Source organism: Heterodontus francisci, chromosome 48 (genome assembly GCF_036365525.1).
Source record: "Heterodontus francisci isolate sHetFra1 chromosome 48, sHetFra1.hap1, whole genome shotgun sequence".
Classification (NCBI taxonomy): Eukaryota; Metazoa; Chordata; class Chondrichthyes; order Heterodontiformes; family Heterodontidae; genus Heterodontus; species Heterodontus francisci.
The window spans coordinates 9,239,457-9,266,295 of NC_090418.1; the positions used below are offsets into that span (position 1 = coordinate 9,239,457).

The following is a 26,839-nucleotide window of genomic DNA, read 5'->3' on the forward strand; positions in this document are numbered from 1 at the left end:
GCGGGCAAGACTGGTATTTATTGCCCATCAGCAGGCTGCCTTCTTGAACCGCTGCAGTCCTTGGGGTGTGGGTACACCCACAGTGCTGTTGTGGAGGGAGTTCCAGGATTTTGACCCAGCGATGATGAAGGAATGGCGATATAGTTCCAAGTGGACTTGGTGTGTCATTTGAGGGGAGCTTGGAGGTGGTGGTGTTCCCATGCATCTACTGCCCTTGGCCTTCTAGGTGGTAGAGGTTGTGTGTTTGGAAGGTGCTGTTGACGAAGACTTTGTGTGTTGCTGCAGTGCATCTTGTAGATGGTACACACTGCAGCCACGATGTGCCAGGGGTGGAGGGAGTGAAGGTTGAAGGTGGTGGATGGGGTGACAATCAGGTGGGCTGCTTTGTCCTACATGGTGTTGAGCTTTTTGTTGGAGCTGCACCCATCCAGGCAAGTGGAGAGTATTCCATCACACTCCTGACTTGTGATTTGTAGATGGTGGACAGGCTTTGGGGAGTCAGGAGGTGAGTCACTCGCCGCAGAATTCCCAGCCTCTGACCTGCTCCTGTAGCCACAGTATTTATATGGCTGGTCCAGCTGAGTTTCTGGTCAGTGGAAACACCCAGGATGTAGATGGTGGGGGAATCAGCGATGATAATGCTGTTGAACATCACGGGCAGCTATTTAGATTCGTGCTTGTTGGAGATGGTCATAACCTGGCACTTGTGTGGCATGAATGTTACTTGCCACTGATCAGCCCAAGCCTGGTTGTTGTCCAGGTCTTGCTGCATGTGGACACGGACTGTTTCAGTATCTGAGGAGTCGCATATGGTACTGAGAATTGTGCAATCATCAGCACACATCTCTACTTCTGACCTTTTATGTTGGAAGAAAGGTCATTGATGCAGCAGCTAAAGATGGTTAGGCCTAGGACACTACCCTGAGAAATTCCCGCAGCGATGTCCTGGGGCTTAGTTGATTGGCCTCCAACAACTGCAGCCATCTTCTTTGTGCTAGCTTATCAGTCTAACCAGTGGAGAGTTTCCTGCTTGATTCTCATTGACTTCAATTTTCCTAGGGCTCCTTGATGCTGCACTTGATCAAATGCTGCCTTGATGTTAAGGGCCGTCACTCTCGCCTCACATCTGGAGGTCAGCTCTTTTGCCCATGTTTGGGCAGAGGCTGCAATGAGGTCAGGAGCTGAGTGGCCCTGATGGAGCCCAAACTGAGCATCTTATCGCTAAGTAAGTGCAGCTTGATAGCATTGTCAACGACACCTTCCATCACTTTTCTGATTGAGAGTAGACTGATGGGGTGGTAATTGGCTTGATTGGATTTGTCCTTTTTTGTGGACAGGACAAACCTGGGCAATTTTCCACATTTTCGGGTAGCTGCCTGTGCTGTAGCTGTATTGGAACAGCTTGGCTAGGGGTGCGGCTCATTCTGGAGCAGAAGTCTTCAGCACTAGAGCTGGGATGTTGTCAGATTCCAGAACCTTTTCTGTGTGCAGTGCATTCAGTCGTTTTCTTGATATCACATCGAATTGGCTGAATACTGACATCTGTGATGCTGGGGACCTCAGGAAGAGGCCAAGATGGATCATCCACTCAGTACCTCCGGCTGAAGATGGTTGCAAATACTCCAACCTTTTCTTTTGCACAGATGTGCTGGGCTCCCCTGCCATTGAGGATGGGGATGTTCATGAAGCCTCCTCCTCCGGTTAGTTTAATTGTCCACCATTCATGACTGGATGCAGTAGAGCTTCATCTGATCCATTGCTTGTGGGATCACTTAGCTCTGTCTACAGCATGCTGATTCCACTGTTTAGCATGTAAGTAGTCCTGTGTTGTAGCTTCATCAGTTGGCATCTTATTTTTAGGTGTGTCTGGTGCTGTTCCTGGCATGCTCTCCTGCACTCTTCATTGAACCAGGGTTGATTCCCTGGCTTGATGATAATGACAGAGTGAGGGATATGCCAGGCTATGTGGTTGCAGATTGTGGTTGAGTACAATTCTGTTGCCGCTGATGGCCCACAGCACCTCATGGATGCCCAGTTTTGAGCTGCGAAATCTGTTCTAAATCTGTGCCATTTAGCATGGTGGTGGTGCCACACAGCGCAATGGAGAATGTGCGTTGTGTTTATCGACCCGGGTTCGATTCCGGGTACTGCCTGTGTGGAGTTTGCAAGTTCTCCCTGTGTCTGCGTGGGTTTTCTCCGGGTGCTCTGGTTTCCTCCCACAAGCCAAAAGACTTGCAGGTTGATAGGTAAAATTGGCCATTATAAATTGTAACTAGTATAGGTAGGTGGTAGGGAAATATAGGGACAGGTGGGGATGTTTGGTAGAAATATGGGATTAGTGTAGGATTAGTATAAATGGGTGGTTGATGTTCGGCACAGACTCGGTGGGCCGAAGGGCCTGTTTCAGTGCTGTATCTCGAATCATAAATGTAGTGTGGACACAAAGGAAGAAGTGTGTTTATCTGCAGCTTAATAAATGAATGCAGTTCAGAGGAGCAGTGAGTTTAATCATGTTGATTTAATAAAGTAGATGGGAGTGTTTTCTCAGTTAGTTGTACGGGTCCTGAATGAATTGAGTTTGAGGGAGTCTCAATCCAGTGCTTTGTAGGCACAAAAGTTGCCTCTAATTCAGTGCTAATCGGACAATCATCTACACTCCGTGTAGACAAGCGGGGAGCCTCTTAAAATGCAACTGCTGAAACTTTCAAGTTTTGGGAAATGTGTTAATGCAGTAGCTCAGAGCCTACAAATCCTTTGCCGGGGAGTGATTGACCAATGTTACTCCTTTCGAAGTAGAGGAAGAATCGGGGCTAGCGGGAGTAGTTTGATTATCTTAACAGAAAGCAGCTGCCTGTGCTGTCTATGGTTCCCGATGATGGAACGTGACTGCAGCGAAAGTGGGTTGCAGGATGCTGTTTTCCCCATAGACGGACTGTGTGGTCACAGCTGGGGCCAGTGGCAAATAGATGAAGGCTCCATACGACCAGGCTGGAGCTGACCCAAGCTACCCTAACGCAATTCCTTCACTGTCGGTCAGTTATAGAGGTCCTGTTGCGACAGTCTGGAAGCTGGAGTGAGACCTAGGGAGATCCAAGGAAGTGGCAGAGGATCAAGTCAGCAAAATAGGCAATTTTTAATATAAAACAAGAAATGTTGGAAATACTCAGCAGGTCTGGCAGCATCTGTGGAGAGAGAAGTAGAGTTAACGTTTCAGGTCAGTGACCCTTCATCAGAACTGGCAAATGTTAGAAATGTAATAGGTTTTAAGCAAATACAGTGGGGATGGGGCAAGAGATAACAAAAGGGAAGGTGTTGATAGGGCAGAGGGTCATGGAGAATAACTGACCAGAAGGTCATGGAGCAAAGGAAAACTGTATGTGTGCTGAAAGACAAAGCTTTAGTACAGAGAGGGTGTTAATTGACAGAAAAATGAACAGCCCTGGCCCAAAGCACAAACATGAAAACAAAACGGTGGCTAGGCACATGGTTAAAAAAAAATGAATGATGATGCAAAATAAACACACAAAAAAGAAAAAAAAATAACTGAAAATAAAAAGGGGGTCTCTTCATGCTCTGAAATTATTGAACTCCGTGTTCAGTCTGGCAGGCTGTAGTTTGCCTAATCGGTAAATGAGATGCTGTTCCTCGAGCTTGTGTTTATGTTCACTGGAACACTGCAGCAATCCCAGGACACAGATGTGGCTATTTTTAATATCTTGTTGGGGAGAGACAATTAATTACAGCCATTGTGGATCCGGTAAATGACACAGAGAAGACTGGAATTGGTTTGCATCAAAGGAGGCCATTTGGCCCATTGTGTTGGTGGTGGTGTTTCAGCTGGAGCTTGTGCATTCTAATTCTGGAGTGGTCTATTCTGATTTCCCCCTCCCCATCCTTTTCAATTTCCTTTTAAAATGGTACAGTCTGCACCTCCTAGCCACTAATAAAATAATTAATGGTGTAATAACCATCTGGGTACAAGAGAGATCCTATTTCCTGCTTTTTGTGCCCGTGATAATCCTGAGTGTCTGCTCCCTTGATTCTGACTCACCAAGCCAGTGGGAAAAACTTTTCACTATCAACTCTCTCGAAACTCTTTACAATCTTGAGATTCATTTTTTTTTAATCCCTGTTCCAGTATAAAATGTAGCATTTTCCAGCATTTATCTTCAAAACTAGAATCCCCCATAGCTGCAGGTGACGCTCCCAGCTATGGCAGACCCGGTATCTTGTACAGATTCAGCAATGTTTCTCTGCTTTTATGTTCAGTGTTAAAACCTAGATTTCCGTTTGCCTTTTTGTGGCTTTTACCATCCGCATTCCCAACTTTTTAAGTTGTGTCGACATCCTTGAATCTCTCCACTCTGGGTCTTACCACTAGGATATGCTACTTTCACCGTTCTTCTCAATGTATTACTTCCCATTTCTAAGTATTAGACTCCAGACCCACAGCAATGTGGTTAACTCTTAAATGCCCTCTGAAATGGTCTAGCAAGCCACTCAGTTGTACCTAAGCGCTACGAGGTCCATAAAAAGGAATGAAACCGGACGAACCACCCAGCATCGACCTAGGCACCGGAAACAACGACAACAAACCCAGCCCTGTCGACCCTGAAAAGACCTCCTTACTAACATCTGGGGGCTTGTGCCAAAGTTGGGAGAGCTGTCCCACAGACTCGTCAAGCAACAGCCTGACATAGTCATACTCACGGAATCATACCTTACAGACAATGTCCCAGACACAGCCATCACTATCCGTGGGTATGTCCTGTCTCACCGGCAGGACAGACCCAGCAGAGGTGGCAGGACAGTGGTCTACAGTAGGGAGGGAGTTGCCCTGGGAGTCCTCGACATCGACTCCGGACCCCATGATGTCTCATGGCATCAGGTCAAACATGGGCAAGGTAACCTCCTACTGATTACCACCTACTGCCCTCCCTCAGCTGATGAGTCAGTACTCCTCCATGTTGAACACCATTTGGAGGAAGCACTGAGGGTGGCAAGGGCACAAAATGTACTCTGGGTGGGGGACTTCAATGTCCATCACCAAGAGTGGCTTGGTAGCACCACTGCTGGCCGAGTACTAAAGGACATAGCTACTAGACTGGGTCTGCGGCAGGTGGTGGGGGAACCAACACGAGGGAAAAACATACTTGACCTTGTCCTCACCAATCTGCCTGCCACAGATGCTTCTGTCCATGACTGTATGGGTAGGAGTGACCACTGCACAGTCCTTGTGGCGACGAAGTCCCGCCTTCACATTGAGGATACCGTCCATCGTGTTGTGTGGCACTATCACCGTGCTAAATGGGATAGATTTCGAACAGATCGAGCAATGCAAAACTGGGCATCCATGAGGCGCTGTGGGCCATCAGCAGCAGCAGAATTGTACTCAACCACAATCTGTAATCTCCTGGCCCAGTATATCCCCTACTCTAACGTTGCCATCAAGCCAGGAGACCAACCTGGCACTCTTCAATGAAGAGTGCAGGAGGGCATGCCAGGAGCAGCACCAGGCATACCTCAAAATGAGGGGTCAACCTGGTGAAGCTACAACCCAGGACTACTTGCATGCCAAACTGCGTAAGCAGCATGCAATAGACAGAGCTAAGCGATCCCATAACTAACAGATCAGATCTAAGCTCTGCAGTCCTTGCCACATCGTAAATGGTGGTGGACAATTAAACAACTAACTGGAGGAGGTGGCTCTACAAATATCCCCATCCTCAATGATGGGGGAGCCCAGCACATCAGTGCGAAAGATAAGGCTGAAGCATTTGCAACAATTTTCAGCCAGAAGTGCCGAGTTGATGATCCATCTCGGCCTCCTCCTGAAGTCTCTAGCATTACAGATGCCAGACTTCAGCCAATTCGATTCACTACGTGTGATATCAAGAAACGACTGAAGGCACTGGATACTGCAAAGGCTATGGGTGCTGACAATATTCCGGCAATAGTCCTGAAGACCTGTGCTCCAGACCTTGCCGCACCCCTAGCCAAGCTGTTCCAGTATAGCTACAACACTGGCATCTGCCCGGCAATGTGGAAAATTGCCCAGGTATGTCCAGTACACAAAAAGCAGGAAAAGTCCAACCCGGCCAATTACCGCCCCATCAGCCTACTCTCGATCATCAATAAAGTGATGGAAGGTGTCATCAACAGTGCCATCAAGCAGCACCTGCTTAGCAATAACCTGCTCAGTGATGCTCAGTTTGGGTTCTGCCAGGGCCACTCAGCTCCTGACCTCATTACAGCCTTGGTTCAAACATGGACAAAAGAGCTGAACTCAAGAGGTGATGTGAGAGTGACTGCCCTTGACATCAAGGCAGCATTTGACTGAGTATGGCATCAAGGAGCCCTAGCAAAACTGGAGTCAATAGAAATCAGGGGGGAAACTCTCTGCTGGTTAGAGTCATACCTAGCGCAAAGGAAGATGGCTGTGGTTGTTGGAGGTCAATCATCTGAGCTCCAGGACATCACTGCAGGAGTTCCTCAGGGTAGTATCCTGGGCCCAACCATCTTCAGCTGCTTCATCAATGACCTTCCTTCAATCATAAGGTCAGAAGTGGGGATGTTCGCTGATGATTGTGCAATGTTAGCACCATTTGCAACTCCTCAAATACTGAAGCAGTCCGTGTAGAAATGCAGCAAGACCTGGACAATATTCAGGCTTGGGCTGATAAGTGGCAAGTAACATTTGCGCCACACAAGTGCCAGGGCAATGACCATCTCCAACAAGAGAGAATCTAACCATCTCCCCTTGACATTCAATGGCATTACCATCGCTGAATCCCGCACTATCAACATCCTAGGGGTTACCATTGACCATTGAGTAGCCATATAAATACCGTGGCTACAAGAGCAGGTCAGAGGCTAGGAATCCTGCGGCGAGTAACTCACCACCTGACTCCCCAAAGCCTGTCCACCATCTACAAGGCACAAGTCAGGAGTGTGATGGAATACTGTCCACTTGCCTGGATGGGGTGCAGCTCCAACAACACTCAAGAAGCTCGACACCATTCAGGACAAAGCAGCCCGCTTGATTGGCACCCCATCTACAAACATTCACTCCCTCCACCACCGACCCACAGTGGCAGCAGTGTGTACCATCTACAAGATGCACTGCAGCAACGCAGCAAGGCTCCTTAGACAGCACCTTCCAAACCCGCGACCTCTACCAACTAGAAGGACAAGAGCAGCAGATGCAATGGAACATCACCACCTGCAAGTTTCCCTCCAAGACTTGGGAACTGTATCGTCGTTCCTTCACTGTCGCTGGGTCAAAATCCTGGAACTCCCTTCCTAACAGCACTGTGGGTGTACCTACCTCATGGACTGCAGCGGTTCAAGAAGCAGCTCAACACCACCTTCTCAAGGGCAATTAGGAATGGGCAATAAATGCTGGCCTAGCCAGTGATGCCCACATCCCATGAATGAATGAAAAAACAAATTAAACGGCATCTGCCACCTATCTGCCCACCCCACAAATCTCTCTGCACGACGGGCCACTTCTGCCCTGAGGCAGGATCTAGCAGTTCTCGCTACAGCAACGACTTGGTTGATGAGGAAAATTTGAAGCCTTCGCCTCTCAAGTCCTTAATTACAGCCATTGTGGATCCACCCCCAGGACATGCTCAGGTCGCAATATCTGTATTGTACCAGCTTGGAGGGTGAGTTTACCAGAAGAATATGGAGTGGGCGAGATTTAAGCTGCCAAATTCTGCCCAGCGGCTGCATCACCACTGCAGTGCCAGCGCGTTGGTGTAACCTGAGTATATTGAGGTGAAGTGTAGTGCTACGTCACGTCACACTTGTGGTTAGACTCCCGGGTCCCGTCATGGAACGAGGCAGTAGAAGCAGTGCAGTCATTCTCCCCTCCGCCAAAGTGCCATCTTCCCCCTCTTTAATTGTAGGCCCCAGAGGAGGTCATTCCCTACCTCTTGGACAGGGAATTGCTTACTTAGTGGCATTGGGAGGTGATGGGACAACAGTCAACTTAATGGAAACTGGGTACAAGTGCTTGGTCAAGAGATTCTTTTCGAAATGTTTAGTGGAAGGGAGTGTGTGCATGAGGAGAGCCTCACACTGTTCCCTGCCTTTGCATGGGGTAATGCACTCTGAAGATATTTTTATTGTCTGATCTTCATTTTTAGTGTCAGCATAATTGACATGTTTCTGAAAGAGGTTCCCAGAGATGTTGAGCTGTTGATTTCTGACCAGCCGTGATTTCGATTTCTGGTTATCCTTGTGTTATCGAGGTGAAGGTACTTGCTTGTGCTGGGGTCTAGTGCCCAGCTGAGTGCCAGTTCATGTGTGAAATTCGATGGTGAGTGTTGGTGAGCTATTTGACTGGGGTGGGAATCGCACTGGAGCCCAATCAAGTCCTGTCCCAAAATTCTCACACACAAGCGGTTGGTGGTTCTTATTAGTGTAGCAGGCTGGATGATGTGATCCAGACCCCCTGACGTTCGCACACCTTTCCAATCGATTAATTCCTTTTCGACAGGTTCACGCTATCCCACTCCGGTCGTCTTGGGTCATGACCTGCGCTTATGCGCCGTCCGGTAATTACGTGGCCTGCGGTGGCCTGGACAACATCTGCTCGATCTACAGCCTAAAGACCCGCGAGGGGAACGTGCGAGTGAGCAGGGAGCTTCCGGGGCACACAGGTAGGTGCTCCTGAGTTTCGTACGGGTGGGTCGGGGAGGACGGTACCGCACGCGAGAGTCCACCTTGTCTGAACAGGGCGGCTGAACCCATCAGATTCCCCGAGACCGCGCTAAAAACTGTGCATGGCTCAATCTGGCACTACTGCAGTCAGCATCAAGGGGACTTTTCAGGCCCAAGAGGCAGCCTGTTGGGGCTGACCTTGCCAAGAGAATCCCTGCAAGGAACAACCAGGTAAGGGGGCAGGTCGGTTTGTTCTTGAGCCAAGGTGACCAGAAACTTGGCCAAAGAAGCTGGTTGAAGAAGTAGTCTTAAGACGAGTTGCTGAGGTTTCGGGAGGGAATTCTGGACGCTGTAGGGATGCAGCAGATCACCCTGCGGGGATCTGACAGTGGTGTACAAGATAGTAAGACTCGTAAATATCGCAGGACAAAGGACCCCAGGTCAGGCTTTTGAATTTTATTTACACTAAAGGTGTTCGGTAGCTGGAACGGATTGCCCGGCGAGGTGGTTGAGACCAGGATATTGGACCCATTTAAGAAATCGCTAGTTTACATAACACTACGTGGGGGTCTCTCGTTCATATTCTTGAAGGAGTCTATCAAGAGGAGCTGAAGAATGTTACTTTGCTCACTGCTTTTATAATAAATAGCTCCAAACTCCACACATCATTCCATTAATTAAGATTCAGTATCCTTCAGATAGCACCTTATGTGTTACAGAAGCAGAGAATGATGCAGCACAGGTGGAGGCCACTTGACCCATTGTACCTTTGCCGCCTCTTTGAAAACGATCCAATTAATCCCATTCCCCCACTTTTTCCCCATAGCCCTGCAAATTTCTCCCAAGTATTTATCCAGTTCCCTTTTGATAGGTTACTATCGACTGCTTCCACTGACTTTTCAGATCAGCATAACTGGCTGCATAAACTTTCTTTCCTCTACTTGCCTCTGGCTCATTTGTCACTCACCTTAAACCTGTGTCCTCTGGTTACCGAACCTCCTGCCACTGGAAGCAGTTTCTTATTTACTCTGTCAAAACACTTCATGATGGTAAACACCTCTATCAAATCCACCCCCCAATCCCCGCTCACCACCTCTATTAGAACAACCCCAGTTTTGCTAGTCTTTCTGCATAACCAAGCTCTCTCATCCTGGTACCAGTCTAGAAAATCCCCTCCGCACCCGTGTTAAGACCCTGAAATCCTTGCTGAAGTGTGATGCCCAATATTCGACGCAATACTCCAGCTGACACTTAATCCACGTTTTATAAAGTTATAGCATAGCTTTGCTTTTGCACTTTATGCCTCTGAGAGCAAGGCTCCCCCATGCCTTTGTTTGCTGTGTCTCGAGATACAAAACAGAAGTCAATTGGCCTATTTTCTAGTCGTCTTCATTTGCACTGCCACCTTTTTTAATGACCTGTACATCTGCACAAACTTGTCCTGCACTGTCTTGTCTTTTTAGTATTTAAGCTGTATTTCTTGTCTGGGGTTCCTACTTCCAACATATGTCGCTTGGATTGAACTGTAGCTGCCCCACTGATAGCCTCCCGCTGTCTTCTCACGGCCAATTTACCCCGCCGTATGGTGTCTATGGCAGCTGTTATTGCTCCCTCACTTCCCAAGTCCAGATTGTTTGTGCATAGTAACAGCAATGTCCAGCCCTGTGGAGCAGCACTGCTGTCGCAGGTACATTTTTAAAAATTGTGTTTCGCCCCTAGGGGCCACTACAGTTGGCCTCAGGGCCTCATAGTGTTGGGGTCGGGGTGGGGGAGCTACCTCGGCTGCCCTAATAGCAAAGCCTGCTCCATGAATAGAAAGGCCTAAACCCATCCCTGTGCTTCTCCCACATCTCCTGCGCAAGGGAGCAAACGTGAGTCAGACTGTACCTTAACACCGTGAGGTACACTATTGGGGAAAATGGGAGCAATTACTCTTCACATAAAGGGACTTGCCTGCACAGAGAAGGTTGGATTTATTCTTTTTTTTTCTTCCTCTAAACCCCACCCTGAGTCTGAAAACCGTACCTTGAGCGTGGCTCTGCTGAGGGCTCCCCAGCCTCTCCTCCCTCTGGTTTCCTCCGGGCGTCGCTGACTCCAGCTGGGCTGTGGTTCACACAGGCACCTGCTAAAGCTACCCAGGCAGTGGGTGCCCTGGAGGTGAGGGCATGAGCGGTCTGGGCTGGCACGTGAAGTGTGTCGGGCACTGGAGGGGGTTTGCATCTTTGGAATCTGGTCCTAGCCGGCATCGGGATGCTTTTTAAAAAAAAAAAAAAAAAATTGGGCGGTGTCTAAGGAATGGCTTTGACTTTGCATCCGCCTCGTGGAAGCCGATGGTAATCGCGGTGACTCTCATGGTCTGTTGTCTTTGTAGGTTACCTATCCTGCTGCCGCTTTCTAGATGATAACCAGATTGTTACAAGCTCTGGCGATACAACCTGGTGAGTTTACTAGTGAGTCGAGGGGAGTGGAACTGGCGCTGCCTATTAATCTATCCAGGGAGGGACGATTAGACTGCCATCCATTCACTTGAGCGATTTATCTGTGTTGTGAATCCAGCCCAGGGGTGTTTATTTTTGGTGAAGGAACCGGAGGAATTATTTATTTGGACGCTGACGAGAGGCAGGAATGGATAACTTGGTGGGGAACGGAGCGTTAGTTAGTGAAGGGTGGGGAGGGGGGGGGTGGTGGTGGCGTCGTCTGGTAAGGGGAAATAACGCACAACAAACGCACAAAATAAGTTGAAAGGGGACGTGCAAGAGCAGTAACCTGCTGGACCCTTTAACATAAGAGTGTCTCAGGTGTGTCAGCAATGGATTGCTTGAACCCCCAAGCAGGGGGTGGGGGGGGGGGGTGGGGGGGAAGATGGTTGAAGGTGAAGAGAAAGAAAGGCTTGCATTTATATAGCGCCTGTCACAACCTCGGGATGTCCCTTCACAGCCACTGCACTTCAGTCAAACAGGCAATGCGGCAGCCAATGTGCACACAGCAAGCTCCCACGAGCAGCAATGACATAAATGACCAGGTAATCTGTTTTTAGCCGTCAGCTGGGTGATGAATGTTAGCCCCAGGACTGCGGGAGGGCTCATCTTCAATTGTAGTGCCATGGAATCTTTTACATCTACTACTGAGGGGCCGAGAGGATCTCCGTGCAGGCGTGGCAAGGTGAAAAGATTAAGAGGACCTGGAAGTGTAGGGTGGAGACCGCTGATAGCTGAGCCACTGATGTGTGATGCCCCTTGGAGGAACGAGTAGACATCAGCCCAGACTTCGAGCCTTCAGTAATATGCTTATTGTCTTTAGGTTCTCATTGCAATTGGATACGGTTTGGTTCTGGTGCTGGACTAGCAACCTTGGTATCATGAGTTCAAATCCCATCACGGGAGTTAAATTCAATAAAACTGATTTTTTTTTTTATCCTCTGGTTTTCCACTAGATTTAAAAAAAAGAAAGCTGTCAATTCATCAAAAAGGAGCAAATTGGTTGCTAATGTTTTTCATGGAAGGCGACCTGTGCAGGTCCAAAGCTACGTGGCACTCTGACGTGGCTTAATAGGCCTCTCCGTTATAAACACAGAAGGCGCAGCCTCTCCTGGCACTTGGATGGGCAATAAATGCGACTTTGCCAGCATCACCCAGATCCCAAGGACTAATATACCAGCTACTTAGAGGCAGTCGTGCGGTGGGCGTTTGTGTCGAACTTTCCGTTTGTCTGACATTACAGGGTGCGAGGAGCCTTCAGCCTCTCCTCCTTGTCGGGGTGCAGAAAAATATTTTGCAGTTTCTGTTTCCAGCAGCTATTTATTTTAAAAATAAAATCTATCTTGCAACTTTCTGACGTTTTTCTCCCCGTACACGCACCCCTCCCGTTTCCTATTTCCGCAGTGCCCTGTGGGATATTGAGACCGGGCAGCAGACGACCACGTTCACTGGCCACAGTGGAGATGTCATGAGCCTCTCCCTCTCCCCGGATTTCAAGACATTTGTGTCGGGAGCCTGCGACGCGTCGGTCAAGCTCTGGGACGTGCGTGACAGCATGTGTCGGCAGACTTTCACCGGCCATGAGTCAGACATCAACGCCGTCTGCGTAAGTTAGAACAGACGCTCTGTTGTCGGGAGCTTCGCTCCGAGCCGAAGCACTCGGGAGAGCCAGCCAGGGAGGAACCATAGAGTGGGCTCGGGGGAGTGGCATGGCCCTTTAATGAAGGGCAGAGAGAGAGAGAACAACACAAAACGGGGTGAACAGTGGTTTAAAATGACACCGTCTTGCTTTTACATAGCACCAGCCCTGAGGCGCTTCGCAGAAGCGATTATCAAATAAAATTTGACACTGATTAAAGGAGAAAGGGAGACTGAGGGAGTGTACTTCATGTAGCTGGTGATGGGTGACACTTATGTTTTTTTTCTCTCTCCCTCCTTCTGACCAGTTCTTTCCGAATGGGAATGCTTTTGCTACAGGCTCAGATGATGCCACCTGCCGGCTGTTTGACCTGCGGGCAGACCAGGAACTGATGATGTACTCACATGACAACATCATCTGCGGCATCACGTCCGTGGCGTTCTCCAAGAGCGGCCGCCTCCTGCTGGCTGGCTACGACGACTTCAACTGCAACATCTGGGACTCGATGAAAGGCGACCGTGCTGGTAAGTGGACCACATTCTCCCTCTCTGTTTACCACTCCCAGTCTCCTGCCCTTCCTTCCACGACCGCACTTTGGGGACTGTTGAAGGTGTGCGGGTAAGGACTGGAGTGGCTCGGGGAGGAAGGAGGCCAAGGGTCAGGCTGGGTCAGCTGGCAGGTTGTAGGCAGAGCAGGATTTGGGGCAAACAGGGTCTATCTAAAAGGACCTTTCCCGCACAACAGCAAACCAAGCTCGTGACCAGAACTACGGAAAAGTGTGCCGATTTAAGTTCGGGTCATTTTCCCAGCAAAATGCAGTAGGTGATGGAGAGTTTGTCTGGATGAGTGCAGCGCCAACGACACTCAAGCTCAACACCATCCAGGAAGAAGCAGCCCACTTGATCACCCTATCCACCACCTTCAACATTCACTTCCTCCACCACTGACGCACAGTGGCAGCAGTGTGTACCATCTTACATGATGCACTGCAGCAATGTTCCAAGGCTCCTTCGACAGCACCTTCCAAACCTGCAACCTCTACCACCTAGAAGAACAAGGGCTGCAGATGCATGGGAACACCACCACCTGCAAGTTCCCTTCCCAAGTCACGCACCATCCTGACTTGGAACTATATCGCCGTTCCTTCACTGTCGCTGTGTCAAAGTCCTGGAACTCCCTCCCTAACAGCACTGTGGGTGTACCCACACCACACGGACTGCAGCGGTTCAAGAAGGCAGCTCACCATCACCTTCTCGAGGGCAATTGGGAATGGGCAATAAATGCTGGCCAAGCCACATCCCACGAATGAATTTATAAAAAAAAAAGTTACATGATATAAATTGTGTGCGTACAATCAGTCCCAGTCACCTACTGCAGTGGGGTCTCTGAGTGTGATGGAGGGGAGGGGGCGGAATTATAGGGCTTGTGATGTCACAATGTGCAGCCATTATTATATCTGAGGTCCCTTCAGAAATTGCTCCATGGCACCGTCTACTGGCCAGCACTGAAGCTAAAGGCAGCTTCTTTAAAAACATAGTGCTGTAGATGAGGGTGTCACTGGCCAGGCTGGCATTACCCATCCCTAGTTGCCCCGGTGGAAAGTGCTGAGGGTAGCTCTTCGAACCAACAGAATGGCTTCAGCGAGCAGCCACGTATGTGTCGGCCTAGAGTCGCGTATAGGCCCAGACCAGGTCTGGGCGGCAGGCTTCCTTCCCTAAAGGACATCAGTGGGCTTTTATTTATTTAGAGATACAGCACTGAAACGGGCCCTTCGGCCCACCGAGTCTGTGCCGACCAACAGCCACCCATTTATGCTAATCCTACATTAATCCCATATTCTCTGCCACATCCCCACCATTCTCCTACCACCTACCTACACTAGGGGCAATTTACAATGGCCAATTTACCCATCAACCTGCAAGTCTTTGGCTGTGGGAGGAAACCGGAGCACCCGGCGGAAACCCGCGCGGTCACAGGGAGAACTTGCAAACTCCGCACAGGCAGTACCCAGAACCGAACCCGGGTCGCTGGAGCCGTGAGGCTGCGGTGCTAACCACTGCGCCGCTGTGCCGCTGGTCTGACATCTTCACGGTCATTTTTTACTGAGTCTAGCTTTTAATTTCCAGCGAGGATTTCATGGGGCAGATAGAGAGGAAACTATTTCCTCTTGTTGGGGCAAGTCCAGAACAAGGGAGAGTCATATTAAAATTAGAACCAGGCTGTTTAGAGGTGATGTCAGGAAGCACTTCACAGAAAGTCATGGAAATCTGAAACACACTTTTCCCCCCACCTCTCCCCTTCCCCACCCACCCCCTCCCCCCTCCCACTGCCTTGCCATGCTGGGAGTCAATTGGAAATATCAAAATTGAGGTGGTTTTTTGGGTAAAGGTAGTAAGGGTTATAGAACCAAGGTGGACAAGCAGAGTTCAAATACAGATCAGCCCCGAGCTAAATGAATAGTGGCGCAGGCTCGAAGGGCTGAATGTGCCCACTCCTGTTACTGTGCTTAAACTGAATTCAAGTGGTGGGTTCTGAATTTGCTGGTAACACAACCACTATTCCACCGACAACACAGACAGTGCTGGAAATGCTCAGCATGTCGGCCAGCGTCTGTGGAGAGAGAGCAGCAGAGAGGCAGCGTTTTCTGTTTTTATTTCAGATTTCCAGCGCCTGCGGTATCTTTTTTGCTTTAGTCTCTATTTAAAATGTTGCTAGCAGCGTTGACGTGAATTGTGGACGTACACTAGTTATCTTTTTGGTTAACCGCTGACTGCTCTTTTGTATTTTTCTGGGATTTGTATTGAGAGTGGCTGCTGAGCAAGCACCAGATTAATTTGATTCTCAAATCTGTCTCTTTCCCCCCCCCCCACCCCTCGCAGGAGTCCTGGCTGGTCATGACAACAGGGTCAGCTGTCTGGGTGTGACGGATGACGGGATGGCCGTGGCAACGGGATCTTGGGACAGTTTCCTAAAAATCTGGAATTAACCGTGACGTGAAGTGGTGCATCGATACAAAAAAACCCCCCCCCCCCCCTTGATTTATTAGATTTGAAACTTTGCGCCCTCCCTCCCTCCCTCCCTGCCCTCCTACCTTCCCTCCTTTCCACCCTCCCTCCCGAGAAGAAATTACAGGATGTGGGAGGATGAGGAAAAACATGTCACTTTTGAACAGATTTCTCCTCCCCCGTTTTCCCCTCCCACCACCACCCCCTCCCCACAACCTGCCCAGAAAGTGAGAAATTTCATCGTGCCCCCACCCACCTATAGATGATGATGTGGTGAGGGTGAAATTTTATTTGTTTAAATAACAACAACAAAACTTAGGAAAAAGTAAGCTCCCACGAGACTTATCGTGGGCAAAACTTAACAAGTGGAAGGAAAAGACTGCAATTAATTTTTTTTTTAAGGAACGAACTTAAATTGACACAGAATTCACGAGAAATGCTGGTGTCAATCTGAGCTTCGTCAGCAGAATTTGTTGTTTCATCTTGGCTACAGATTAGTTCGTGTGTGTGCGCGGGTGAGTGTGTGTGTGTGCGCGGGTGAGTGTGTGTGTGCGCGGGTGAGTGTGTGTGTGCGCGGGTGAGTGTGTGTGTGCGCGCGAGCGAGTAAGTGTGTCTGTGTGTGAGCGGGTAAGTGTGTGTGTGTGAGCGGGTAAGTGTGTGTGTGTGTGTGTGAGCGGGTAAGTGTGTGTGTGTGTGAGCGGGTAAGTGTGTGTGTGTGTGAGCGGGTAAGTGTGTGTGTGTGTGAGCGGGTAAGTGTGTGTGTGTGTGAGCGGGTAAGTGTGTGTGTGTGTGAGCGGGTAAGTGTGTGTGTGTGTGAGCGGGTAAGTGTGTGTGTGTGTGTGTGAGCGGGTAAGTGTGTGTGTGTGTGCGCGAGCGGGTAAGTGTGTGTGTGTGCGCGAGCGGGTAAGTGTGTGTGTGTGCGCGAGCGGGTGTGTGTGTGTGTGTGCGCGAGCGGGTGTGTGTGTGTGTGTGCGCGAGCGGGTGTGTGTGTGTGTGTGCGCGAGCGGGTGTGTGTGTGTGTGTGCGCGAGCGGGTGTGTGTGTGTGTGTGCGCGAGCGGGTGTGTGTGTGTGTGTGCGCGAGCGGGTGTGTGTGTGTGTGTGCGCGAGCGGGTGTGTGTGTGTGTGCGAGCGGGTGTGTGTGTGTGTGTGTGCGAGCGGGTGTGTGTGTGTGTGTGTGTGCGAGCGGGTGTGTGTGTGTGTGTGTGTGCGAGCGGGTGTGTGTGTGTGTGTGTGTGTGTGCGAGCGGGTGTGTGTGTGTGTGTGTGTGTGTGCGAGCGGGTGTGTGAGTGTGTGATTCTTTCAATAGAATATTGTTACTGATGTCTCTTTAGAAGCCCCCCATCCCCTTGGCCCCTGACACCAATGTCCAGGCTTTAAACTTTTTCTACTGAAGCGCTAATTATGTCACACGACAGGAGGAGTAGCTGCTGCTTGAGCAGATCGAAACCTCGGCGTGTGGTAACCGGTGATGTTTAGAAAGAGCAGTCACTTCCTGCTTACCTTTGGCCGGTCCTATTCCATCTCCTGCCCTCGCTGATCCATTGTAATCACCATGACTGAGAACTCCGAGGAATCCTTCCTTTTGCTGAAATACAATTCAGCTCAGTCATCATAGCTCCAGCTCCTCCTGCCCCCTCCCCAACATAACTGTACCCCCACTCCTCTACCGTTTCTGACATGACACACTTTGCTGTTGTTAACAGCATGGTGCCAATTGTTTTTTAATATTACTTGGGCTTAACAATAAAACACTTCTTTACGGCTCCTTGAGGGACTGTCTATGATCAGGTGAGGCTGTACTGTTGACTCAGAAACAGCTTTGGAAATAAACTCGCTGTGTTCAGATATTGTGTTAGAGGAGTGCTGGGGGTGCGGTGTGCGGGGGGGAGCCCGGTTACAGAACCAGTGGTGGTAGTGGCGTCGAGTGTCAAAGCTTACGGCCAGCGCCTTGCTATATTTTCTTTGTTGTCGTGAGGTAGTTAAAAGAAGCAGAGCCAGGAGCAGAGAGGCTCACATCAGTATTTCCCCACGGCCTTGGGCTCAAAGCTCAGGTCTTGGCCTCCACACGGAGCTGGTGTGACCTGGTTTTGTCTGCGGCAATCGAGCCATCTCCCTCCTCTGCAGAAGGCAGACCAGCCGCCTCAGAGACCCTCCCCTTTTCAAATCCCTTCCCCACACCATCCCCCATTCCCCTCCTTCCTGAAAACATATAGTCAGAGGACCATCTCCTTTTGTACTAGACCGAGCACCTTGTGTTTGCAGATTGTTGGAAGGGGAGTAACGCCACCTGGCCCCTTTGCAAAAGTGTGACCAGTCTTTGGCTCGTGTGCCGGCCATTTTCAGCCAGTTGTAAGCGAGGGGAGGCAATGTGTAGAGTAGTAATCGTGAAGGTGCACGGTGTACATAATGAACTGCCCACCCACACTCTGCCAGATCACTCGTCTCTGTTGCGAGAAGCAGCTCCCCCTACACGCGCCTGTGTGTGTGTGTGTCTGTGTGTGTGGCCACACTTACTAAATTGGTATATGCTGCCCACCTTTTCACCCACACTGCAGTACTTGTAAACTGTGATCACTACAGCTCTGCACAAGAAACAAGATCATGATTCACAAAGGCCGTCCGAAATCCTCCTTTTTTTTTTAACTTGAATATCACGGTTAACCTTTCCGGTAGATGTGGCGCTGAGGTAAGAATCTCGAGTCTTTCAAAAGCTTGTAAATCCAACAAGTATTAAAGAAGTATTGAAGTAAAATAGAGGGTTAGTGCATTTTATTCCACCTTAAGCTTGCTTTTGCCTGTCTGATCGGGAAATCGGTAATCCCACTCTGCTTGGTTTTCTTGCCTTTCCATTTGCTCCTCTCCAGGCACTCGGCTTGAACACATGGCCTGTGCTACAGCAGACGTGGCCATGCTTGCCATCCCCGGGTTGGTTAATACATCAGTGCTAAACTGTCACAGGGCTCAACAGCATTGATTGATTGGTGGGGGGGGAGGTCATGTGCCACATGGGGCCGTTCTCCCACTCCTGAGCTACCAGCACTGCACCCACGTTTCTATCCAGGCCACCCACTACGCTGTCGTCTTTTGGAAGGAGCAGGTGGTCTGCGTTTTTACACAGCCAGGGTTGCTGGCCCACTTGACGTGACGCTCGTGCTGTCATCCCTTACCCCTGGGCAGGAGGTGTGGGGAGGTGGGTGTGTGACAGGTGACCCATGGTTAGAATCAGTGGAGCCGGGAACTATTAAAGCAGAAATCCATCGGATGTCACCAGAGCTCTGACAAAACTGCCAATGTCTCGTCACCTGCTGGATAAAGTCAGCCCACTGTCACTTTTTTCTGCCAGAACCAGTGTGGGAGATCAGGAGAGTCCCTGCAGAAATGTTAACCCCCCCCCCTCCCCCCCCCCCTGTCACCCCCAGAAGTTTACTTAGCTGGGAAACCACAGGAGGTGGTAGTAATTGTAGAGACCACACTTGGAGCACTTCTGCTCTCCATATTATGAAAAGGATTTAGAGGCGCTAGAGAGGGTGCAAAAAAAAACAAGATCTCCAAGAAAGATACCAGAACTGAGAGGATGAACAGGCTGGGTGATCTGATAGAGGTCTTTAAAATTATGAATGGTCTGATCGAGTAGATGCCGTCTCTCCACTCGTGTGGAAGAGCAGAAATAGAGGCCATAAACTTAAGAGTCACGAATAAACCCAATTGAGAATTCGGGAGAAACTTCCTTTCCCAGAGAGTGGTGCAAAATGTGGGACTCGCTCCCACAGGGAGTGGTTGAGGTGAATAGTGTCGATGTATTTAAGGGGAAGCTGGGTAAATACAGGAGGGAGAAAGGAATAGAGGCTCGTGCTGAGAGAGATGGGGAAAGATGGGAGGAGGCTCGAGTGGGCATCGACCGCCCGGGCCGAATGGCCTGTTTTCTGTGCTGCGTTTTCTATGTAAAAGACCTCAGTTCCCTTGGCTTAGGGAGGGGGGTAATTAGCTGGGGCTCCTGGTCCTGTTGGCCGTCCCCTGAAGCTGGAATGAGCAGGTGTGAGTTCAGCGGGGGAGCATGGAATCTGTCTGTGCACTTAAATATCTTGCCAGCACACTCTGTCTCTGTCTGTCTGTCTGTGTGCTTGCTCGTGACAGATTGACATCTCAGTGTGGTTCCACAGGACTGCCAATATCCATGACCCAACCTGCTCGAGAAGCTTTTATCATTATTTCCTGACCCGGTTCCAAATATTTAACTTTTCCAAAAAAAAAACACAGTCGGCAGGTGGTTTAATCGCTTCAACTGTGTCTTTGTCCCATTCAAACCCTCTGCTGGTTATCTCTTGAGAGAGCACAAGTCAGTGTTTTCCGTGATTGAAACATTTCTCAGAACAGAAATACTCCCAACAAACAGCGTTTAAAACAGAGATGGATGCAGATTTCATGCCCAAAAAACTGCGACGTCTCTTCTCTGGACAAGTGCTGCCTGGCCTGCCAGGTATCTCCTCTGCTGTTTTTTTCTGTTTCTGTTTTTTGATGCGGGTTTCTTTTTTTTGTCCCTCCCGTTAACCTGTTTATTTCGCACCCCCTCCCCGATTTGTTTTATCTCCCAGTTTGCATTTCCCCGACTGTGCTCCCAAAGCAGCTTGCATTTATAAAGCGCCTGTCACGTCGTTTTAAACTGTCCCGAGGCATTCCATCGACCAAGGAGCAGGCCCCTCGGTCCTGTTCTGCGATTCAGTCAAATCCTGCCTCAACCTCTTCTCGCTGCTTTTGCCCCTTGTTGCCTGATGCCCTCAAAGAAATTCTAGCAGTCTCGGTCTCAAAGGTTCATCAGTTTTTTTTTCTCTTTAGTATTAGGTGAATGGGCAGATTGGCCGAAACTCAACATCTTGCAAACCTTCCCGAGCCCCACCCTCGACCGGGAATGGACTGTCTCTGGAGGGGCGGGTGAGGAGCCTGTCCCCCCCCCCCCCCCCCCCCCCCCCCCCAAGTCCCTGCAGCGAGCAGCCATTCCTCGGCGACACTGGGCACGGTCCGTGGCAAAGCCACCTTCCTCTTCCCGACCACCCTCTCCGGCCCCCCCCCCCACCCACCCTTCCTTCAGGAAACTTCACGCCCAGCCCAGTTGTGTGGTTGGTTGGCAGAGACATGGAGCTGTAACTAAGGATGTCCAAGTTGGATTATTTCATGTTTAAGATAATCTGTTGGCATTACTGTAGGTAAATGCACTTGGTATATCATGTCGCTAAATCCTGCAGTGGCAACATGCTTGATTAATATATTTCGGATGGTATGGGCTAAAGGGGCAAATGTTATCCAGGATCAGGAGAGTGCTCCCACCTCCTCTTCCAGTAAGGTCTGCCTCAACTCGGACCCCAAAACCAATCAAGCGATGCATTTCATCTCCAATGAAAGGTGGTATCTCTCAATGCAGTATGAGTTTTGGAATGTGCCCGGATTATGTGCTCAGGCCTGGGGTGAGCTAGGAAGTGTGAAATTAGCTTGGTTGGGGAGGGGTGGGGGGGGGGGGGGGGTGGGTGCTGGGGCAAGAGTAAACAGGAGATGCTGGGTCAAAATCCCGGGAGCTCCTCTACCTAACAGCTTTGTGGGAACACCTTCACCAGGTGGGATTGCAGTGGCTCAGAATGTATATAAAAAAAACCCCCATCTTTCGCCTTGCAAGGGGTGGAGCTTTGCACAGTCTTTTAAAACTCTCCCGTAATACATGCAGCAATAGGCTTGTAGTTGCAGACCGGTTCCCCGTCCCGACCCCGCTCACCCACCTCCAGGGCAAGTGCCCCTTTCCAACTCCCGCATCATCAGATCTGATTTTCGGTAACTTTTTAATCGCTCTTGAAGCACGCATCAGCCGAATGGGATCATTTGTGGCTCAGGAGGGCCACACGTGTTTTAAGAGGATGAGCGGGAAAGTTTGAAAAAAAAAAGTTTTAAAAGCCTGCTATTATATGTTGCTGACTTGTACTTTGTATATATTATATATATTGAAAAAAAAACGATGTGCACAGTGTGGCCACTGCACTCCAGAAACAAGTGTTAATGTTAATGTGTTGAAGGATGATGAAACATTTTTAAAAAGAGAGAAAAAAAAAATCGCGTTTCCAGAGATTGTATTTATCTGTACCTGATCTTGTTTTCTGTTAGTGGGTTTGCATTGTAACTTCTTGAAGAAAAGCGTCAAAGTATGTGTTCTGATTTTCAATATTTCGGGGAGGGAGGGGTGGGAATATAAACTTGATCCTGAGGGGCCGGTTTTTAAAAAAAAAGAATTAAAAAAAAAAACAAATTTCTTTTTAAACCCCAAGCATTCCATCTTTATTCACTATTGCGTTGAAAGTGGTTGGTTTTTTTTCTCGACCACCCAGTTTCTTTGAGGCTGGTGATGATGCAGTATATATATATCATTATAATTTTTGGGGGGTTAATTTTATTCTCGCATCATTTCAACAATGGTAAAGCGAAGAAAAAGTTCAAATTTTTCACACTCGCTCTCTGATTTGAATAAAGTAACATTCTGTCTTCTGTACTTCTTGAAGACTTGTTTCCCTTCCCGTCAGTCGGTGTTCTTCTACATTGTTTTGAGGTGTGCAACCCTCTTCTCTCTCTCTCTCTCTCTCACGCACCCCCACCTCTGTCCGAGTTGCCCTCTTGCCCCTGCTCATTCACGTTTAGGCAGGGTATTTCAGCAAATAGTATCGATCGAGAAACACGGTTCCTGGAGGCAATTTGTGGTAACACAAGCAATGCTTGAAGGGGGCAAACATTTCCAGGGCTCTGGGGACAGAGTTCCTGATTGTAATACGCTCCAGCTCAAACACTCTCGCTCTCTCCTTCCCTCTCGCATAAGGATCAATAATCAGGTGTAGCACCCCCTGGTTGAATTTCATCTGCACAGCCAGTGGACGCTGACCCCTACTCCCATACTGAGATTAGGGAACTGCACACAGACTGGTCACCCACACTCCTGGTGTGCGCGGCTCCAAAAATGAACACTGGGCAACTCTTCCGATTGACATGCTTGGTGCTCGGGGTGGGGGGGGAGGTGGCCACCCTCTGCCCTCTTGAATCAGAAGGTCGTAGGTTCTGTCGGCCAGACCAGGTCAGGACGGCAGATTTCCTTCCCTAAAGGACGTTAATGAACCAGATGGGTTTTTATGGGAATCTAGTAGTTTCATGGTCATCATTACTGAGACTAGCTATTTATTCCAGATTTTATTTAATTAATAGAATTTAAATTCCTCAGCTGTCACGGTGGGATTTACTGCAGTCTCTCGATCATTGCTCCAGTAACATCGCCACGATGCAGCAGTTCTTTGGTGTCTCCGAACCCTTCACAATGAATTTCATTGGAGAGCTGCTGTTCCCGTAAGTGTTCTTAGAATCGTAGAAGCTTATAGCACAGGAGGAGATCATTTAGCCCTATCATGTCTGTGCTGCCTCTTTGAAAGAGTAGTCATGCCCGGTCCAATGTTCCTGCTTAAATACCTGTCCAACCCTCCTCTTGAGTTATCTGTGCAGTCAGATCCAATTACCTTTTCGGGTGGAGCATTCAAGCTTACAGTGAAAACAAAATTCTCCTCATCTCTTTAGATCTTTTGCCAATGATTTTTATCAGACAAAAATTGACATTGCTGCAAAAAGGGTTGGAGAGGGTGACTTAATGGAGGTGTACAAAATACGAGGGGCCTAGATAGAGTAGACAGGAAGGGCTTGTTTCTCTAGTGGAGAGGTCAATTACCAGGGGGCACAGATTTAAGGTGATTGGTCGAAGGATTAGAGGGGACACGAGGAAAAACTTTTTCTCCCAGAGGGTGGCGGGTGTCTGGAATTCACTGCCAGGAACGGTGGTGGAGGCAGAAACCCTCAACTCATTTAAAAGGCACCTGAAGTGCTGTAACCTGCAAGCCTACGGCCCGGGTGCTGGAAGTTGGGATCAGATTGGGCGGCTAGTTCATTCCAGCCGGCGCAGACAGGATGGGCTGAATGGCCTCCTTCGGTTCCGTAACTTTCTTATGGTTTAGGGAGGGAGTTCCAGAGCTGGGGGACGAGACGGCTGAAGGCACAGCTGCCGAGGATGGTGTGACGGGAGTTGGAGGAACAAGTTGGAGTTTGAAGAGATGGGGGGAAGCCATGGAGGTATTTTAGCTCGAGGGTGAGAATGGTGTCTTATCTAAAGGACATTATTGACAGTGCAGCTCTCCCTCAGTGCTGCATTGGGAGTGACTGCCTTAATTATGTTCCCAAGTCTTTGCAGCGGAACTCGAACCCATGACCATCTTGACTCGAGGGGTGAGAGTGCAGCCAGCTGAGCCATAGCGGTCAGTTTTAAGCTGAGGGTTTTAGTTTTAGAGATACAGCACTGAAACAGGCCCTTCGGCCCACTGAGTCTGTGCTGACCATCAACCACCCATTTATACTTCTTCTTCTTCTTTGGGCCTCCTTATCTCGAGAGACAATGGATACGCGCCTGGAGGTGGTCAGTGGTTTGTGAAGCAGCGCCTGGAGTGGCTATAAAGGCCAATTCTGGAGTGACAGGCTCTTCCACAGGTGCTGCAGAGAAATTTGTTTGTTGGGGCTGTTGCACAGTTGGCTCTCCCCTTGCGCCTCTGTCTTTTTTCCTGCCAACTACTAAGTCTCTTCGACTCGCCACAATTTAGCCCTGTCTTTATGGCTGCCCGCCAGCTCTGGCGAATGCTGGCAACTGACTCCCACGACTTGTGATCAATGTCACACGATTTCATGTCGCGTTTGCAGACGTCTTTATAACGGAGACATGGACGGCCGGTGGGTCTGATACCAGTGGCGAGCTCGCTGTACAATGTGTCTTTGGGGATCCTGCCATCTTCCATGCGGCTCACATGGCCAAGCCATCTCAAGCGCCGCTGACTCAGTAGTATGTATAAGCTGGGGGTGTTGGCCGCTTCAAGGACTTCTGTGTTGGAGATATAGTCCTGCCACCTGATGCCAAGTATTCTCCGAAGGCAGCGAAGATGGAATGAATTGAGACGTCGCTCTTGGCTGGCATACGTTGTCCAGGCCTCGCTGCCGTAGAGCAAGGTACTGAGGACACAGGCCTGATACACTCGGACTTTTGTGTTCCGTGTCAGTGCGCCATTTTCCCACACTCTCTTGGCCAGTCTGGACATAGCAGTGGAAGCCTTACCCATGCGCTTGTTGATTTCTGCATCTAGAGACAGGTTACTGGTGATAGTTGAGCCTAGGTAGGTGAACTCTTGAACCACTTCCAGAGCGTGGTCGCCAATATTGATGGATGGAGCATTTCTGACATCCTGCCCCATGATGTTCGTTTTCTTGAGGCTGATGGTTAGGCCAAATTCATTGCAGGCAGACGCAAACCTGTCGATGAGACTCTGCAGGCATTCTTCAGTGTGAGATGTTAAAGCAGCATCGTCAGCAAAGAGGAGTTCTCTGATGAGGACTTTCCGTACTTTGGACTTCGCTCTTAGACGGGCAAGGTTGAACAACCTGCCCCCTGATCTTGTGTGGAGGAAAATTCCTTCTTCAGAGGATTTGAACGCATGTGAAAGCAGCAGGGAGAAGAAAATCCCAAAAAGTGTGGGTGCGAGAACACAGCCCTGTTTCACACCACTCAGGATAGGAAAGGGCTCTGATGAGGAGCCACCATGTTGAATTGTGCCTTTCATATTGTCATGGAATGAGGTGATGATACTTAGTAGCTTTGGTGGACATCCGATCTTTTCTAGTAGTCTGAAGAGACCACGTCTGCTGACGAGGTCAAAGGCTTTGGTGAGATCAATGAAAGCAATGTAGAGGGGCATCTGTTGTTCACGGCATTTCTCCTGTATCTGACGAAGGGAGAACAGCATGTCAATAGTCGATCTCTCTGCACGAAAGCCACACTGTGCCTCAGGGTAGACGCGCTCGGCCAGCTTCTGGAGCCTGTTCAGAGCGACTCGAGCAAAGACTTTCCCCACTATGCTGAGCAGGGAGATTCCACGGTAGTTGTTGCAGTCACCGCGGTCACCTTTGTTTTTATAGAGGGTGATGATGTTGGCATCGCGCATGTCCTGGGGTACTGCTCCCTCGTCCCAGCACAGGCATAGCAGTTCATGTAGTGCTGAGAGTATAGCAGGCTTGGCACTCTTGATTATTTCAGGGGTAATGCTGTCCTTCCCAGGGGCTTTTCCGCTGGCTAGAGAATCAATGGCATCACTGAGTTCCGATTTGGTTGGCTGTATGTCCAGCTCATCCATGACTGGTAGAGGCTGGGCTGCATTGAGGGCAGTCTCAGTGACAGCATTCTCCCTGGAGTACAGTTCTAGGTAGTGCTCAACCCAGCGGTCCATCTGTTTGCGTTGGTCAGTGATTATGTCCCCCGATTTAGATTTGAGGGGGGCGATCTTCTTGATGGTTGGCCCAAGAGCTCTCTTCATGCCATCATACATTCCTCTGATGTTTCCGGTGTCTGAGGCCAGCTGAATATGACTGCATAGGTGTTGCCAGTAGTCGTTTGCGCAACGCCTAGCTGTTCTTTGTGCAGTGTTTCTGGCTGCTTTAAGTGCTGCGGATGTTAAATCGCTGGGGGCTTTCTTGTAGTTCAAAAGTGCAATGCGCTTAGCGGCTATGACAGGTTCCAGCTCTTCATTATGAGATTGAAACCAGTCTGCATTTCTCTTCGCACTTTTGCCGTAGGTGGTCAAAGCTGACTCATAGATGGCGTCTCTGATGTGGGCCCACTTGGTCTCAGCATCCCCTGTGGGAGTGTTTTGAAGGGCTGTTACAAGTGAATTTAGAAATTTTTGTAACAGCTGTGGGTGAGAAATTCTGCTCGTGTTGATGCGCGGGTGGCCCTTCTGCTTGGAATGATGCAACTTCTTTGGTCTGAGTCTAACCTTGCTGCACACCAGGGAGTGGTCGGTGTCGCAGTCCGCACTGTGGAAGCTGCGTGTGATTTGAACACTGTTTAAGGCGGCTCGCCTTGTGACAATGAGGTCCAGCTGGTGCCAACGACGTGATCTTGGATGCCTCCATGAAACCTGGTGACAGGGTTTAGTGTGAAAGAACG

The 26,839-nt window shown here is 49.5% G+C and overlaps 1 protein-coding gene across 2 annotated transcripts in view; it reads left to right on the forward strand.

Annotated features, from left to right (window-relative positions):
- Nucleotides 1-18,544, forward strand: part of LOC137357310 (guanine nucleotide-binding protein G(I)/G(S)/G(T) subunit beta-2) — a 79,095-nt gene extending 60,551 nt beyond the window's left edge. For both annotated transcript variants that reach the window (XM_068023550.1, XM_068023549.1), the window contains 5 exons: nt 8,507-8,669; nt 11,042-11,108; nt 12,552-12,753; nt 13,094-13,310; nt 15,666-18,544. In XM_068023550.1, the coding sequence (XP_067879651.1) occupies nt 8,507-8,669; nt 11,042-11,108; nt 12,552-12,753; nt 13,094-13,310; nt 15,666-15,772 (756 nt within the window). In that variant the 3' untranslated portion in view covers nt 15,773-18,544. The remainder of the gene's footprint in view (nt 1-8,506; nt 8,670-11,041; nt 11,109-12,551; nt 12,754-13,093; nt 13,311-15,665) is intronic.
- Nucleotides 18,545-26,839: the final 8,295 nt, after the last annotated feature.